Source organism: Chrysemys picta, chromosome 4, assembly GCF_011386835.1.
Source record: "Chrysemys picta bellii isolate R12L10 chromosome 4, ASM1138683v2, whole genome shotgun sequence".
Lineage (NCBI taxonomy): Eukaryota > Metazoa > Chordata > Testudines > Emydidae > Chrysemys > Chrysemys picta.
Genome location: NC_088794.1, coordinates 64909443 through 64926997, shown reverse-complemented (window position 1 = coordinate 64926997; position 17555 = coordinate 64909443). Strand labels below are relative to the sequence as shown.

The window sequence follows — 17555 nt, the reverse complement described above, 5'->3', positions numbered from 1 at the left end:
TTCTTGTAATACTCAAAAAGCAATTTAGGAGCTTAATTTCAGGCATTTTGATTTGAAATTTTTGGCCTAAATTTATTACTTCTAAACTTCTGGCAGAGATTTTAAATGTTGCAGCTTATTTTATTTGTACCAAACCAGAATTTTAAAAGTCCTCATGTCTGGACTTGCGTATTTAAGTCAGTTTGACTTTTGGATGAAGTTTAAATAGCTGGGTCAATAGTTCAAAAGATATTTTCTAGGACGGGGCCTGCTTAGATATCAGACTCATTCCTAAAGCTCTCTTATCTGTTCTCTTCATCTCCTCTTAGCTATCACCTATTCACCTCAATTGTAATTATAAGTATATATCCAGGGAAAATAGGATATCCATACATGTTTCCAACTTCTCTCCTTCCCTTTGTTTCCCCTATAACCCCTCCCCAAATCACACCCCACATGCATACTCTTAAGATGTTAATAATGTAAACCATACTTAATTTGCACTGGAAATAGTTCAAACAATGTGCATCAAACAAGTTCTTGAATACAAACAGAAAATAGTTATCAAGATCATTTTGACCATGGAGCTTTCTCTCGGAGCAACTTTAAAGAGAGTATATTTCCAGCTGGTATTTATTCCATTTGTAGCTCACGTATGATACAACATCCTCGTTTTTGTTTTTTATTGATAGTGATAACTGTTAATGTACGTATTAGGAACACTTAAAAAACTTCATTACATCTGTGTGTGAGTCTGTGTAATCTGTAAGAAATCTAAAGAGAAATAAAATTGTGTAGTCAATATAATAGCTAAATTATTTAAAAACAGAAATATTTAAATAAAAATATGAGCTGATACAGAAGTTATTTATTAACTAAAATTCCTTACTGCAAAATAGTAACCATTAGGCTATGTCTAAACTTAGGGCAGCGTATAGAGTACAGACATTGCATGCTCCCCTACCCTGGGTGTAAATAGCAATGTAGATGCTGAGGCATTGCTTAGGCGAGTAAAGGCATGCCAGAATATTAGGTTAAATACCCTACAACAGGGGTAGGCAACCTATGGCATGCATGCCGAAGGCGGCACACGAGCTGATTTTCAATGGCACTCACACTGCCCGGGTCCTGGCCACCGGTCCGGGGGTGTTTTTGTATTTTAATTTAATTTTAAATGAAGCTTCTTAAACATTTTAAAAGCCTTATTTACTTTACATACAACAATAGTTTAGTTATATATTATAGACTTATAGACAGAGACCTTCTAAAAATGTTAAAATGTATTACTGGCATGCGAAACCTTGAATTACAGTGAATAAATGAAGACTCGGCATACCTCTTCTGAAAGGTTGCCGAACCCTGCCCTACAAAAAGGGAACTCAATAGGTGGACTGCAGGCCGGATCCGGACTGCCAGATGCTTTTGAATGGACCCTAAAATATTTGTTTTTACTTTTTATCTTTATTGTTGTTGAGTTATTTTCTCTGGAGTCTGGACCTTGACTATACCTTGATCAAGAAATTTGGATCTTGACAAAAAATAATTGACTACCGACCTGCCCTACAGAAGTTCTCTACGCACTGAAGTAGTGGCTCCCACATCTACATTGCTATTTTTAGCAATGTAGCATCGTGCTGCTGGTGAAAGGCTCCAGAAGCAGGGAAAGGCTTTGGCAGCAGGGAGGCGCAGAGAGAGGCTCCTGCAGCAAGGAGCTGCTGGAGTCTTTCCTTGCTGCCTCCCGCACCATACATAGCCTTTCTCTGTCATGAGCAGCTACGTATGGCAGTATGGATGCAGCCTGCCCTTAACTTCAGCTTGTAGCTATATATACCCTATGTGCTGCCATGAGTGTAGACAAAGCCTCAGTTGCCCTATTTCCACAGAATGTTATTCAGTAAAACATACAGAACTGTTTGTAATACTAAATGTATTTTAAAAATGTTTTATCACTTCATACAGGTAGGATAGCCTTGTTTGCTGCAGTAAATATTTTAGTTTATAGTTGGTATGTTGTACAGCTGGGACAAACATGGGCCCACTTTCATATTTTCCTGCTTCATAAAAATGTGTAAAATTTTTAAGATTTCTTTCATAATGAGCTGTCTATTCTCTGCCATTGTAGTAGTGGTTTCTCAAACAACTTTTTCCCTTTACTGTCCTCCTTCCACTTCAGTTCTGTTAAGGATAGTTAACACACTTCTTTATTTTTAAGATAATTACTTATTTTAGGAGAGTGGCCACTTATACTTGTCTTGCAAATTCTACTTGTCCTGTGTAAAGAATTTTTTTTATATAAATATGCAAAATAGTGGGTTTTTCTTTCATTAAAAGGATGGGTGTGGAGGCTTATGTTTGGGCAGGTAAATGTTATGAGCACTTTTTAAAACTGACTGATGGAATTACATCATTGATATTATAAATTCTGAGGTGGGGATCAAGAAAATCAACTCTAATGTAGTCACAATTCAAAATGTGTACTAATGAATTCAACTGTTCTTTCAAGTGTACTAAGATGTAAGACAGGTTTCTGATAACTGAATATTAATTTCAGCTAACAGATTTTTTTGCTATGTTCATTTGATCATCAGTGATTGGTACATAATGACTGGTTATGTAAACAAAATGGGAAGAGAAAAACATTGATGCTCTTAGCTAAACAAGAGGATGGAGTGAATCCTTATTTTTTAACAACCAGTTAAAAAATCAACCAGTTATGTTTATCCAGGCAGGCCTCTATATATTTAAGGAGATGAGAAGTGTCAAACAAGGAAATGCTTTTAGGGTAGAAGCTTAATCTCTCGGATTTTATGTACTTAAAGGCTCCATTCGACTCTCATTGGCTGAAATCTGGCTCCTCTGAAGTCAATAAGAGTTTTTACCATTTACTTCAGAGCAGCCAGAATTTTCCCTGTTGACATCAGTGCGAGTTGGATGAGCCCTTGTTGAGGTACTCTGCATGGTTAATTGGTGGCTGTAGAGTTAGTATTATTAATTGCTGCTAAATATGGACCCAATCCTGCACATTTTTATTCACCTGAGTAGTCCTACTAAAGTAAGTGTTTGATTAAGGCTCTACAACATTATTGCAGTACTTAAGCTCAGTTGTGTAGATCTCTGCAGGATCTTTTCATATAAAGAGAATAGTACAATATATTATGAAAGTAATTGTAATGTGTAATATATAATTACATGTAATATGTAATTATTTCATAATAGTGAATTGTAGGAAGTTTGCAAAGGTAATTAAAATGTTGTTCACATTTACATTTTTAAACTTGCTATATCATCTTTCTTTGACTTATAAACTAAGCAAACTTAATTGTTCTCTAAGGTAACATTAAAATATAGTCTCATCTTGTTCTTGGTTTTTGTTTTGTTTCCAGGTGGAGGTTTAGCTGTTGGAACCCTTCTTCTTATTGGTTAGTAAAGAATATATGAATATATTGTGCTATACTTTTGTCACACTTAGCTAATATTTTATATAGCTATGATTACAATTTTTTTTTAATTACATTCAAACTTTAATTCTCAGCACCTTCCATGTTTGCCTCTCTTCATGGTCGGTCATTCCCCATCTCCATAGCATTTAGTGGCAAACCAGATTTTTGCTCTGAACCTGGGCTTGGGGACTACTCATTGGGAAGAACTCTCCAGAATTCTCGCCTCCAAGCAGCACGCATGACATACTCCCAGGTCTCCCTTTGTAGCAAAGCTTTAAAATTTTATAAACTCCCATTAAACTAAATTTTTCTGCCTTTATTGGTTTTGAGATTTTTCTCCCCAAAACTGCTAAAGTTAAAACTTGGCTTTCTAAGGAGGGTTTGAAGGATAGCAGCTCTCTTCCTCTTCTCCCTCAGAAATGGCCAACAGCGAAAGCAGACCACAGGAACTCAGCAACCAGCTGTAATGTGGGCAAGGTCCATGCCAAGACAGCTAAGCAGGCCACGGGGAAAGCTGGCTCCTAGCCAGCATGTGGGTAAGGTCCACACTGAAACAGTTGAGTAGGCCACATGGAAGCTCCCTTCACCGAGACCAGGCCGGAATCAGTGTCATAGAGCTGGAGTTAAGTTTTCCACAGCCCTGCTGCCTCTCCCTTGAGAATGGGACCCCTATTCCCACGTAGAGCCTCATGAATCTTGGGTGGAGGCAAGGTGAAGGGGAGCCAGGAGTGAAGAAATACCTGCTCCCAGCCAGCATGTAGGCAAGATAAATGCTGAGCTGATTAAAAAGGGTGCAAAGCATACCCCCTTCCCACAGTGTTCTACCTGCATCATGAAAGGTGGCAGCTTCTGTGACCTTTCTGATACCAAATGAGTCATTTGTTTCCAGTTGCTATGGCTCATTCCTAATTCTATGCAGTTGTCCCCTGCTCAGCCTGGACCTAGCAACAAGGAGCATGAGATGAAATGATTTAGAGTGGGATGTTGACTTGTCTTTTCTCTGCCTTCCAGCCTGCAGGAGTCCCACAGGAGGTCATAAAATGGCTACAGTTTTTCTTAGAGAAACATGAAGGATGCATGCCTTAACACTGTCCTTTCAATCTCAATAGTAACCTGCTCTCGGCCTTCTCACAGGGGATTGGCCCAGAGACTGGTGAAGGATAGATACTGCGGATTCAGCTCCTAAAGGGTCAGCACAAAAACTTAAAATATGTAATGAGAGAGTCTCACTTCTAGATCCTTTAAAGAGGAGAAAACTAAAGCTGAGCCTTTGAGTGAGATACCTCAGACGCTCAGCTAAGCATCCAGAATTAAGTACAAAAGGGCATCTGTCATCTCAGGTTCTTCTTCTTTAAAAAATGCCTCCCCTTCTAAAAACAAAACAACAAAACACTTGCAAAGTTGAGGAAGAGCTGTGTAATTCTTCCTCAAATGGTTTATGGGTGTGATTAAGATGGAGTGGGAATTCCCTATCAAGGACTACTTGTACATATGGACTAAGGTCTCCATTACTCTGCCTGAGTTTAAGGTTGCTGCATCCTTCTTAGTAAAGGGCACAGTCATGCCAGCTGAGGTAACATTCCTGCCAAACCTGCAGACAGGAGAATAGGATTGTGACTCAGACTAAACTTGGATAAAGCAGCCTAAGCCCTGAGAATATTGGTTGCAGTCTCTTATTGTGGAGGTCCACTGTGAGCACATGCAAAAAAAAAAATTACATCAAATCTATTCTAAACAAAATTTTCCTGCCAGCCTTTTTTTAGAACTGATATCTCATCTGACTGATTTGCTGCATATTCAAAACTTCCATAGATGTGTCCTGGTGCAACTATTGCTCTATTTGAATAAATTGGGGCTAACCTCTGATATCCTTCCAACTATTTTGTTAAACACTGTGAGGATCATAAACCCTGTGTGACTACTTTGTCTCTAGGCAAAGGAATAATCCCTTCCTCCTTCCAATGAGAGAATCTTCAAACGACCTTATGTCATAGGTGTTTTCTTTGAAGCTGTTGCACCAGGTTCCAATGTAGAGATTACACATTAGGATGAGGGCATTTCTGCCTTCTGTGAGAGTTGGAAGATCAAGGAAAACCATGTAATCTCAAAAGCTTCTCTTGTTTTGGGGTTCCCAAGTCTGTGCAGCTTTCCCCCAGCTCCATCCCAATGAAGAGTTTTTCATAGTGGGCACTCATCTGGGAGTGAACCACCTCAGAAAATAGGTGCTTGAAATAATCAGGGGAAGGATATTCAGAAGAACTATAGAATTCAATCCTTGCCCCTTGGCCAAGTTTATCTTTTCTCCAAAGTAAATGAAAATAAACCAACGCTATCAGCAAGACCCTTTGTAGAATCAGAAGGTGAAGGGTGAATTTTTCATCTCCTACTCGTTGGAACAATAGAACCAGTTCTGAGGAGAGACAGATATTTTTGGAAAGGGCATACGATTTTTTTGTGGTACGAAGAGAAACAATGACATAGAGTCCATTTTAAATCTCAAGTCTCTCAGCAAGTCCATAAAGAGATTAATATTCCAGTTGGAAATATGAAATCCATCATTACAGCATTATCTTCCCAGAACTTTACAGGATGAAAATAAACCTGGAGTTCTACTGAAGATCTGATCGGGGAGAGCTACCCAGAAATTCTTTAACTTCTGCTACAAGAAGTATTTTCAATGAGGTTTCATGAGCCCCTTTTTGGAACTTAGAACTTCTATATTGGTATTCACAAATGTAGTATCTTTGCTTCCTTCCTTATCTAAGAAGTGGGCTAAAAGATCTCCTTTATGCCTTCTCCCCTCAGTCACTGAGTGTAAAGATGGTAAAGAATATTGTGAAGGAACAGGCCACAGTGATTATAATCATATTAATCCTTAGGTCTTATAGTCTTATTAACCCTCAGGTCTTTCCTCAATTAGGTCTGAGAAGCGTAATTGGAACCTTCTTTCAAATGTCCAGCACATACATGCACGCACTCTAAAAAGGGCTTATCCTGAACGGATATCCCATGCCGCCTAATTCATCATTTGGGAAGCTGAGAGGAAGGAATTACAGTCTCTCATTCTAAGAAGGTGATCAGCAGCCACCTAGCATCTTAGAAGAAATATACAAATGATGTCTATCATAAACTAGAGGTCTAGATATTAATGTTACAAAGAACATTCATCAGGGCAAAGTCAGTTGAAGCAAAGGACAAGTTGGCCTGATCATCAAACTCAAGGCCAATGCTCTTTGGAAAGACAAATCAGTGACTGCAGGCATATTGCACTGTAAGAAAACCAGGGAAATCTCTTATTCAAGTCAGATAACAGGTTCCTGAGGACCACTACTCTTACCAGTCCACTGGCAAGATGCAGATTCTTCTAGCTCACAGATCAAAATCACGGCAACTTTTAATAAAACTACCTTTCAACTTCACAGTTGGTAGGTCTCTTCCTCTTCTTGCTGAAAGTATCTTGCCTACTTGGCACCTCCTTGTCCAAGGAAGCTAAGGAGTTTGGTATGCTCGGAGTGAAACCTGAGTTACACATTTGTACTTCTGTGAACTAGTTAGGCCTCCATTCCCAAAAATACCAGTCTTCCTCACATAATAGAAAGTAGTGTTGTTGCTCTTCTGGTTGAAACAAATACCCTAAGGAAGTAGAAATGCATAAGTTACATGTGAATGGAGTCTACAGAGTGTGTGTGTGTATATATATATAGAGAGAGAGAGAGACATTCAAAGCCTCAGGTATGACTCTTCTTACTATGCACTTTGTGTGATCTTTCTATTGTTGCTCTTTTCACACATCTTATCAGGATCTCTGTAAGGTTACTTACAGGGTCTTCCATCTATACTTTCTTTATAGTATTAAGTTAACACTCTTACCCCATCTGATACAGGATTTGATAGAAGTCTGTTCCTCAACAGGATGGCTGTCAAACCTTAAGTTCCTATTCAGTTCTACACAGGTAAACTGAGTCCCTCCTTGCCTAGGGTGATTTACTGCTTTCTACATCCCTGCTCTGAAGACTGACGGACATCGAGGGGACAGAGAGGAAAAATTCTCTTGTAAATTTTCGTTCTAGGACTTTCCATATCAGATCGTCTGATCATGCCTTGGAAGAATGCATTATGTTCAGAGTGAGGGGTGTGGGTGTGGTTGGTTGGCTTGTTTTTTTCCCCTCCCCCCTGGCTATGTCTTGCTTGCCTGTTAAATAGTGTGAAAAGGAAAAGGGTGTTTCTCCAGAAAATTGCTAAATTTTTCATGTCAAGGCTCTGCTGTAAATGGTTTGAGTTGGATAGCACTTTATATAATTAGTATTTTTCAGCTTTGGAAGCTGTTGTTCTGGAGAATTCTTTCTGAGCAGTGAACCTAAGCCCAAGTTCAGAGCAAAGATCTGATCTGCCTCCCGTTGCTGTGGCAATGGGGAATGTCCCACTATGAAGGCTGTCTAACATGGAGGGTCTTAAAATGAAAATTCACAGGTAAGATAGAATTTTTTCTATTTCTTACTATTTTTTTTAATTGTATCTAATCCTTCCTCAAACCAATGCAGCCTGTCTTTCCACAGGATAAAAAAAAATTCACTGTAGAGAAATACCTGGGCTACTGATCTCAGTGTCTGCAGAGTTGGGGCTGGAAATAAAAGATGCAAAAATTTCAAAAGTTCCATGATTAATATGAGGCTTATTTGGTATTATATTGGACCCTGCAAAACTGCTGAGGCTCAAAATCAGCATTAATAAAAATTAGAATTGTGATTAAAAATAATGAGGACTCCATAAACTTGCTTGTTTAATAGTGCAGTGTTCTTGGAGAAACAAAATATAAATAATGAACCTGATCCGGTAGTCTTTCAAGCAAAATTCCCACTGACTTAAATTGGCACCAATGGGAAATGTAAGGATAGCAAATAAGATAAGTCGTGGTTGACTATTGGAGGAGAACTGCTCCAGAGTGGTGTAGGGGGCAGCATTAATTTTTTTTGTTTATGTACATTTTAATACTTATGAAAATACCACAGAACTGGTTCACTATAGGTAACAGAAGTACAGTCTTCCCCATTCTGCTCTACTAATATACCTATAGCCATAAGTAGCCATCTTTACAACTAAGAGCTAATTTAATCTAACTTCAAAAAGATCTTTACTGGAATGAAAATCTGTGGAAGTATGGCCAAAGTGCGAACAAGGACATACTCTGTTTGGCGGTAGTTCTGCCCAAGATATGGTTTCACTATATTAAGAGATTTAATCATTTACATCTAGTTATCAAAGATTATAAGGCCAAAAGGGACCACAGTGATCATCTGTTTACTACTTCTTGTATAACACAGGCCATAGGACTTCCCTGAATTAATTCCTGTTTGAGTAGACCATATCCTTTTATAAAAATCTTGATTTTAAAATTTCCAGTGATTGAGAATCCACCATGACTCTTGGTAAATTGTTCCAATGATTAATTACCTTCCCTGTAACAAATGTGCACCTTATTGCTAGTCTAAATTTGTCTAGCTTCAACTTCCAGCCTTTGGATCTTGTTCCTCCTGTATAGATTGTGATCAAGTCACCCATTAACCTTCTTTTTGTTAAACTAAATATATTGAGCTCCTTAAATCTATAAGGCATGTTTTCCAATTATTTAAACATTCTTGTGGCTCTTTGAACCGTCTCCAGTTCATCAACATCCTTCTTGAATTGTGGATACCAGAATTGGACACTATCTTCCAGTAGCAGTTGCCCCAGTCACAAATACAGAGGTAATATAACCTCCCTATTCCTACTTAATATTCCTCTGTTTACACAACCAGGGATCACAGTAGTCCTTTTGATCACCGCTTCACAGCTTACGTTCAGTTGATTATCCACCATGGCCCCCAATTTCTTTTCAGAGTCGCTGCTTCCCAGGATAGAGGCCCCTATCCTGTGGGTATGACCTATATTCTTTGTACTAAATTTATGACTTCACATTTTGCTATGTTAAAACATATTGTTTGCTTGCTTCCAGTTTACCAAATGATCCAGGTTGCTCTGTATCAGTGACCTGTCCTCTTAATTATTTACTATTCACACAATCTTTGTATCATCTACAAACTTTATTAGTAATGGCTTTGTTTTCTTCCAGGTCATTGATAAAAATGTTAAATAGTGAAGGCTAAAAACTGGTCCCTGCAGGACTCCACTGGAAACACACCCCTTCAATCATTACTCCCCATTTACAATTACATTTTGATCTAGTTTTTAATCCATTTTACATGTGCCATGTTGATTTTTGTATCATTCTAGTTTCTTAATCCAAATGTCATATAGTACCAAGTGAAATGCCTTACACAAGCCAATTACGTCAATACTGTTATTTTTATCAACCACATTTGTAATGTAAAGGCCTATATTTACCTAGGTCAGGGGTTGGCAATGTTCGGCACGCGGCTCATCAGGGTAAGCACCCTGGCGGGCCGAGCCAGTTTTATTTACCTGATGACGTGGCAGGTTCGGCCGATCGCGGCCCCCACTGGCCGCGGTTCGCCGTCCCGGGCCAATGGGGGCAGCGAGAAGTGGCGCGGGAGAGTGATGTGCTGGCCCAGGTTGTCCTGTTTACCCTCTTTAAATATTGGCACAACATTAGCTTTCATACAGTCTTCTGGAATGTCTTCAGTGTTCCAAGATTTACTGAAAATCAGCATTAACGATCCAGAATGCTCCTCAGCCAGCTCTTTTAAAACTCTTGGATGCAAGTTATCCAGAGCTGCTGATTTTAAAATGTCTGTCTTTATTAGCTCCTGTTTTAATATCCTCCTGAGTTAGTGTTGGAATTTGAAGTATTTGGTTATCATTATTGTATAGCTATATGAAGGTTTTAAGAGTCTGGGTTTCATGTCTATGATTTTCTAACTAAAGATTAAAGTCCAAGAGGGATGGGAAGGCTTGACGTTCACTTACCTTACTTGCTGGTAAGAGAGCAGTTTTTCATGTGTTGAGTGGGGGGAAAAAACATTCTACCTCTAGTAGTTGATTAAACTAAGGCAGACAGAAAGCTAGGACAGTGATGAATCTTAAGCAGATGTAGACTATCAATTGATATTCCAGCTCAAGTCTGAATTTGGAAAAGAGAAGACCAAGACAAATAGGGACAATGATAGGTTAAGGCAGAAATCCCATGGAATATCACTTTGAGGTTACTAGTTTACAGGAACCCAAAAAAGAACAGGTGGAGAAACTGGAATAAAATCAACAGAGGAAAATGTCTGAGATTTCTGAGAACTGTGTTGAGTAACTGAGAAGGGAAGTCAATAGTATCAGAGCATGAAGGTCAAGATCTTTCTAATGCTAGGTTCTCCCATTGCCTGTTTCAGTATGGTGTATCTCAAGATACTGAAACTAATAATTTATAGTGCCATAAGTACATGAACTGTACAGAACAAATAATAAGACAAGGTCCTCACCCTGAAGACAGCCTAGGGAAGGGCAAAATTGCTTGGCAATACTTCTGCCACGTTGAGGTAGGAAAACAATGGTAGGATTTTTTTGGGGGGGAAATGGGTTCTACAGAAGGTTCAGCAGGAGGAGACCGAAGGGATTTGGGATCAGGTGACAAGCCATTACAAGCAAAATGGTCAGCCAGAAAGCAGGTAGAAGTAATAGAGTGGGAAAAATAAATGAAAGGGGGGCAGTAAGGATTGGAAGTAATAAAGGAACTAAACAGTGGGAAGACAGGAGAGCAAAAATGTAGACAAGAACAAGATTATGCAGGGCTTGAAAATGAAGCTGAGTCTCTTGCTCTTGATGTGGTAAAATGGGAAGCTACTAAGGGATTTGAGAAGGCATCTAATCAGATGAGCTGAAGGAAAAGATGAGTGAAATCCCGCTGAAGTCCACAGCAAAACTCACATTGACTTCAATAGAGCTAAAATTTCACCCCATAGTGCATGGCTAGCAATTCTCTGAGTGCATAGCTTCAATTCTCATTCATGGGTTATGAGTTCATTCATTAGATATCAGATATAAAGAAAGAAGCAACAGAGGAGTTATTAGCATAAAGGTAATAGCTGGAAGTGTGGGAGAGAATGTATTTAAGATCCAAAATCTAACATTTTAGACTTAAATAAAAACAAATCTAAAACAATTCTGAAGTATATAATGTTGTACAAAAGACATTCAAGAAAGAACTGTATTTTTTCGTGTAACTACACTGAAGATCTTGAAACTGGTTTTAAAGCTAGCACAGTGAGTATTGTAACTGGATTGTTAGAATGGCTCATCAATAATACAGAAAAACAGTAAAATCCTGTCATGAGATTAGTCTAGGCAAGCTTTATATTTCACAGGATTGAAGCTGTCAGTGTTAAACCTCCTAGGAGGATCCTTCAGCATTGTACTCCAAGTATAGTAAAAAGGTTAAATTCTTTTTTTAACATTCTCTAAGGCAAGGATAAATTGCATTACTCTAAGATTAGCTCCCTTTGCAAATTAAATGCTCATCTTCATTATTTGACACCTATTATCCTGGTTAATTTAACCAAGTAATAGTAGATTCAGGGTATTAAAATGTTTGTCTTAATTATTATGGTTCTCTAGGGATGCAATAATATAGGTTGCTGGACAGTCTTGTAAAATATTATTTGGCATACAGTATGTATATATTTAAAGTTAAGTTTTCTAGCAGTACTACTTTATAGCAGAGAACATCTTGATTCTCAGATAAACTGAAGTCTATTTACTCTTCTATGTTATTTCTTCTTTTACCATGCTTGAAGTGACCATATGTACTAATTGTTCATCTAATGTTCCAGTATCCTAGGAACTTCTTTTGGGACACCTGTAACTTCCCAATTTATTTCATTAGTCAAAACATTTGGTTTTGTAAAACTTCTTTTGTTCAAGATATTTTGCTATACCAGGTAAAACTTGCTCTGTGTTTACCAGAAACATATAGTCCAGTGGAACCAGTGTTCAGTGTTGTGAACAGTTGAATGACACTATTAAAACTGTTCTTTTGCTGAAAGTTAATGTTAACAACACTTGTTCAGTGTTTCATGTTAAACTCATTCCGAACGCTATGTTGCTGGAAAAAAATCATGCACTTTGAGAAATATGTACTTGTTGTTTCTGAGTCAGGAGCAAAAAGTAGTAACAACAGCATACACTTTTTTTTAAGTGTCCGAACCTTAAAAAATATCACCAGAAAAGTGTTCTGTTTTTTTAATTTTTAAAATGTGTGCCTTAATCATGCTACATGCCTAATTTCTAAAGACAGTACTATGTACTGTAATTTTGAAGGACTCGGTTAACACAATGGTGCACACAGTATAGGAACCTGGATTGAATGTCACAATTCTTACACACTTTAAAAAAGTTAAGCTTTTGTTGTTGCTTCTGCCATTTGTCGAGGTCACTGATAGTTGAAGGTTTTAAAGGTTATCATATCAGAGGGTTTTGTTCGGTAGCTGAGGTCAAGTTAAAAAAAAAAATGTTAAACCATAACATGTATTTTGTTAGAGGCAGGACTATACTTGTACATTCTAAGCCTTGAAGCAGTTTCAGCTACTTTAATTAGCTACTATTATTTTTGTTAGACATGCAATTTAACCTGACTGATAAGGGTACTCTTCACTTGTCAATATAATTGACTTTATCACCTTTTAAAAAGTTTAAAAAGGTAATCTCTGGAGAGGTACAAATCAGTGATTTGCCAAATATAATTATACAAAATACAGCATGTCAAAATTCACCTTCCCGCAGAATGGCTGAATGCCAAATATTGTAACATATATGTTTGCCAACTCTGGCTTTGGCGTGTGCTAATTAAATGCAAGTGACACAGACTAAATTCCCTCAAGCTTAGTAACTGTGGACATTAGTAAAATATCTTTAAATGGAATTTCAGATACTGAAGATGATTAAAACAATCACATCTCATAACCTGCAGCAGTTTTGGTGAGATGTTTCTTAGCTAAAGAAAGACTCACCTTAGGTCACACCACTGTATTGTAGTATTGTCTGGAGAAAAAAATATCAATACTGATGGATTGTGACAGTTTTTGACAGCTTTAGGGCAACCTGTCTAGACTTTCTACAAAAAGTGGTATTTGTATATTGCTGCAAATTTTCTCCCCAGATAGCTTTCTGCTTTTTAAATAAGTACGCTACCAGTTATCTTCTGGAAGTTTTCAAGGGCCCTTATGCCATTTTAAAAGGATCTTCATAAACATGATCTACACTAGAGCTATCAAATGATTAATCATGCTGTTAAAAAAATAATAGAATACCATTTATTTAAATATTTTTGGATGTTTTCTACATTTTCAAATATATTGATTTCAATTACAACACAGAATACAAAGTGTATAGTGCTCACTTTATATTTTTGATTACAAATATTAGTGCTGTAAAAAACAAGAAATAATATTTTTCAATTCACCTCATACAAGTACTGTAATGCAATCTTTTTATCATGGAAGTTGAGCTTACAAATGTGGAATTATGTACAAAAAATAACTGTATTGAAAAATAAAACAATGTAAAATGTTGGAGCCTACAAGTCCACTCTGTCCTACTTCTTGTTCAGCCAATTGCTCAGACAAACAAGTTTCTTTACATTTTCAAGAGATAATGCTGCCTGCTTCTTGTTTACAATGTCACCTGAAAGTGAGAATAGGCACTCACATGGCACTGTTGTAGCAAGCATTGCAAGGTATTTACGTGCCAGATGTGCTAAAGAGCTGTATGTCCCTTCATGCTTCAACCACCATTCCAGAGGACATACATCCATGCGGATGATGGGTTCTGCTCAATAATGATCCAAAGCAGTGCAGACGGACGCGTGTTCATTTTCATCATCTGAGTCAGATGCCACCAGCAGAAGGTTGATTTTCTTTTTTGGTGGTTCGGATTCTGTAGTTTCTGTCGAAGTCTTGCTCTTTTAAGACTTCTGAAAGCATGCTCCACAGCTCATCCCTCTCAGATTTTGGAAGGCGCTTCAGATTCTTAAACCTTGGGTTGAGTGCTATAGCTATCTTTAGAAATCTTACATGTGTACCTTCTTTGCATTTTGTCAGATCTGCGGTGAAAGTGTTCTTAAAATGAACAACATGCTGGGTCATCATCTAAGACTGCTATAACATTAAATATATGGCAGAATGTGGGTAAAGCAGAGCAGGAGACACCATTCTCCCCCAAGGAGTTCAGTCAAAAATTTAATTAAACATTTTTTAATGAGCGTCATCAGCATGGAAGCATGTCTTCTGGAGTGATGGCCAAAGCATGAAGGGGCATACGAATGTTTAGCATATCTGGCACATAAATACCTTGCAATACCGTCTGCAAAAGTGCCATGAGAACACCTGTTCTCCCTTTCTGGTGATTATTGTAAATAAGAAGCGGGTAGCATTATTTCCTGAACTAAGTGGACTTGTATGCTCTAAAGTTTTACATTGTTTGTTTTTGAGTGCAATTGTGTAACACAAAAAAGTCTACATTTATAAGCTGCACTTTCATGATAAAGAGATTGCACTATGGTACTTGTATGAGGTGAATTGAAAAATACTATTTTTTGTCTATATTATTTGTATTACAAATATTTGCACTGTAAAAATGATAAAGTAAGCTTTATTCACTTTGTATTCTATATTGTAATTGAAATCAATATATTTCAAAATGTAGAAAAACATCCTAAAATATTTAATAAATTTCAATTGGTATTCTATTCCTTAACAGTGCGATTAAGACTGCGATTATTTTTAATAATCACAATTAGCTTTTTTGAGTTAATCACGTGAGTTAACTGCGATTAATCAACAGCCCTAATCCACACATAGCAGTTTGTTTGGATTTTTTGGTGTGTTTTTCCTCAAATACTTAACCCAACCCCTCACAAAAGAATAACTCTTATCAATTGGATACAGTTTTACTTACTCTTTTACTTGTATTCTTTTGTCCACATCCTCAGCTGGTGTAAATCAATATAGTTCCATTAAGGATCTTGTCCTTATCTTGTATATAAGTTTGTAGCTACATTAAAATATACTACAGCTAATGCCCAGCTAGCACATTTGATTTCTCTATTAATGGGTCTTTTCTCATGCTCTAGCAGCCTCTATAAAACATCTTGCCTGTGCCTCTGAAGAGCTGGTAGCTTCCTCTTTAATATTACTGGTGTGAATCAGACAGCAAGGTGTACCCTGAGTGGTAAATGTAGCCAATTGATGCAAAAGAGGAATAAAATGTCTATAATGTACTCACTGAGCCTACTCCAAGCACAGAGTAAGAATTGGGAATTGGTTACTTATTCTCCAGTATCAGCATGGCCTTACACTGAGTTACCATTTCTGTATATTGATAGCTATATTTTCCTGTCAGCTGCTGTAAGAGGAGACCAGAGAATAATGATGATAAACTAGTTATCTGCTCTCCTAAACTGCAGGGTCATGAGAGGATTTGTCATGTAGACAACATGGGTAACTTCTAGGTAAAGAATCTTTCTTGTGCAGTTTTATGCTTCACTAGTTACTCACCTGCCACTTAGCTTTGGAAATGTTCTTTGTTCAGAGAAAGTAGGGGAAGCTGTGGACTGTTTGTCTGAATTGCAATGATTGGACCCAGGAACAGAGTCTGCAGCAGCGGGATTCTTCTATGCTTGTGTGCCTTACCAGCTAGAGGTATGGTGCACAGTGAATGCTGCTGATGGGAGTACTGTTTAGAATGGAAGCTCAACACAAAGATTTGGGGTCCTGCCTTAAGTGCCTACGGCTTCATGTGAGTAGTACACGCTTAAGTTTCAGTCCCCATCAACACAGACTGTTAGGATAGAGGTGGTTCTTTCAGAAAAGGAGACAAGTGGAGACAAATTTAAAGAATATAATTTGGGACATTTCACTTTTTGATTGCTACAATAAATTTTTGTTTTCAGATAAATTGTTGAGAACTTGCAAAATATTTTAACCATAAAAGAAACTAATTGCTATGCTGCTGATATACTTGTACCAAACAATATTAAAAAATCAGAGCTGTGTTCTTTTGGCTTTGAATAGTAACATAACTATTAAAGCCTGGGTACAATGGACACTATCAGAAAAGCCCTATCTGAGTGCACTTTAGATCTTTTGAATACAACAAAAGTTTAGTGACCTAGAAATGAATCAATAAAAAGCTATTCTCTATATGACAAATTGAAGAACTGAGGGATCCTTACAGATGCATTGACTTTAACCATTCAGGCTACATTGTTTGTAAAGGCTTTCTGAGACGCATTTAATCCTTGGAGTACTGTAGCAGATTGAGGTGTTTTGTATTTAGATTGCTCTCTGACAGTTTATTTTCCTATTCCCACTCTAAATTAGTATGATAGAAACAAATGTAAGTAGCCTAAAATAAAAGCTAACGTTAGGATGACATTTGTCACACTGAGTTAATTTTTTCTTTTTTTCTCTCTCTTTTTTTTTTGACTAAATTGCAAGTTTATTGCAGAATATTGTTTTGGAGTTATCTGAGAAATTGAGTGTTCCTCAGACTTTAATGATTCCCAGTTCTTATTAAGTGATAAGTATATTACAGGAAAATTTATGAAGCAACAAAACCACTCATGATCCTAGATGTGGTGGTGATTGGGGGATTGTAATACTTTTTTACCATGGTGTTACCTTCATATTCTTTGTAGTTCTAGTATTATAGGAATAAGAAATGATACAGCCTACAGTAACCGGGTAGCCTGTTATAACAAGTACACATGTAAATATGTTTACTTAAATGATCCTTACTATCCCCAACGTCTAACTTTTTAGATTGCAAGCTCTTCAGGTCATGGACTATATTATTTTGTTCTTCACAAGTTGGAGCACACTGCTGTTGATCAAGAAATAGATAACAACAATGGCACAGAGAGGATTCAAATACTATACACAATATCATAAGCTATCTTCAAAAAATGTAATATTGACTCATATTCCATAAACATGAGAAATCCTGGCTCCATTCAAGTCAATGGGACTCATCCCACTCCTACTCCAAAACCTCATGGGGAAAGATGGGCTTTGCAACATATCTGTAAGATTAATAAATTAATTAAAAAGTCCAGGCTCTGGTGGACCAAGAACAAGAGCATATTTCAAAGTTGAAGACCCCTCATGAAGAATGTCATGCTAATGGTCCTTACCGTTC

At 37.4% G+C, this 17555-nt stretch overlaps 1 protein-coding gene across 11 annotated transcripts in view; it reads left to right on the top strand.

Moving 5' to 3' along the window:
- ELP4 (elongator acetyltransferase complex subunit 4) overlaps positions 1–17555 on the top strand; it is a 259381-nt gene that overhangs the window by 7197 nt on the left and 234629 nt on the right. For 5 of the 11 annotated variants that reach the window (XM_008179080.4, XM_065592503.1, XM_065592507.1 and 2 more), the window contains exon 2: positions 3363–3398. The exons of 1 other annotated variant lie outside the window; for it this stretch is intronic. In XM_008179080.4, coding sequence (XP_008177302.1) covers positions 3363–3398 — 36 coding nt within the window. Of the gene's footprint in view, positions 1–3362; positions 3399–3836; positions 3956–7731; positions 7890–9080; positions 9164–17555 lie in introns of those variants that run through there. 5 more of the 11 variants (XM_065592512.1, XM_065592511.1, XM_065592513.1 and 2 more) reach the window with 3 other exon arrangements.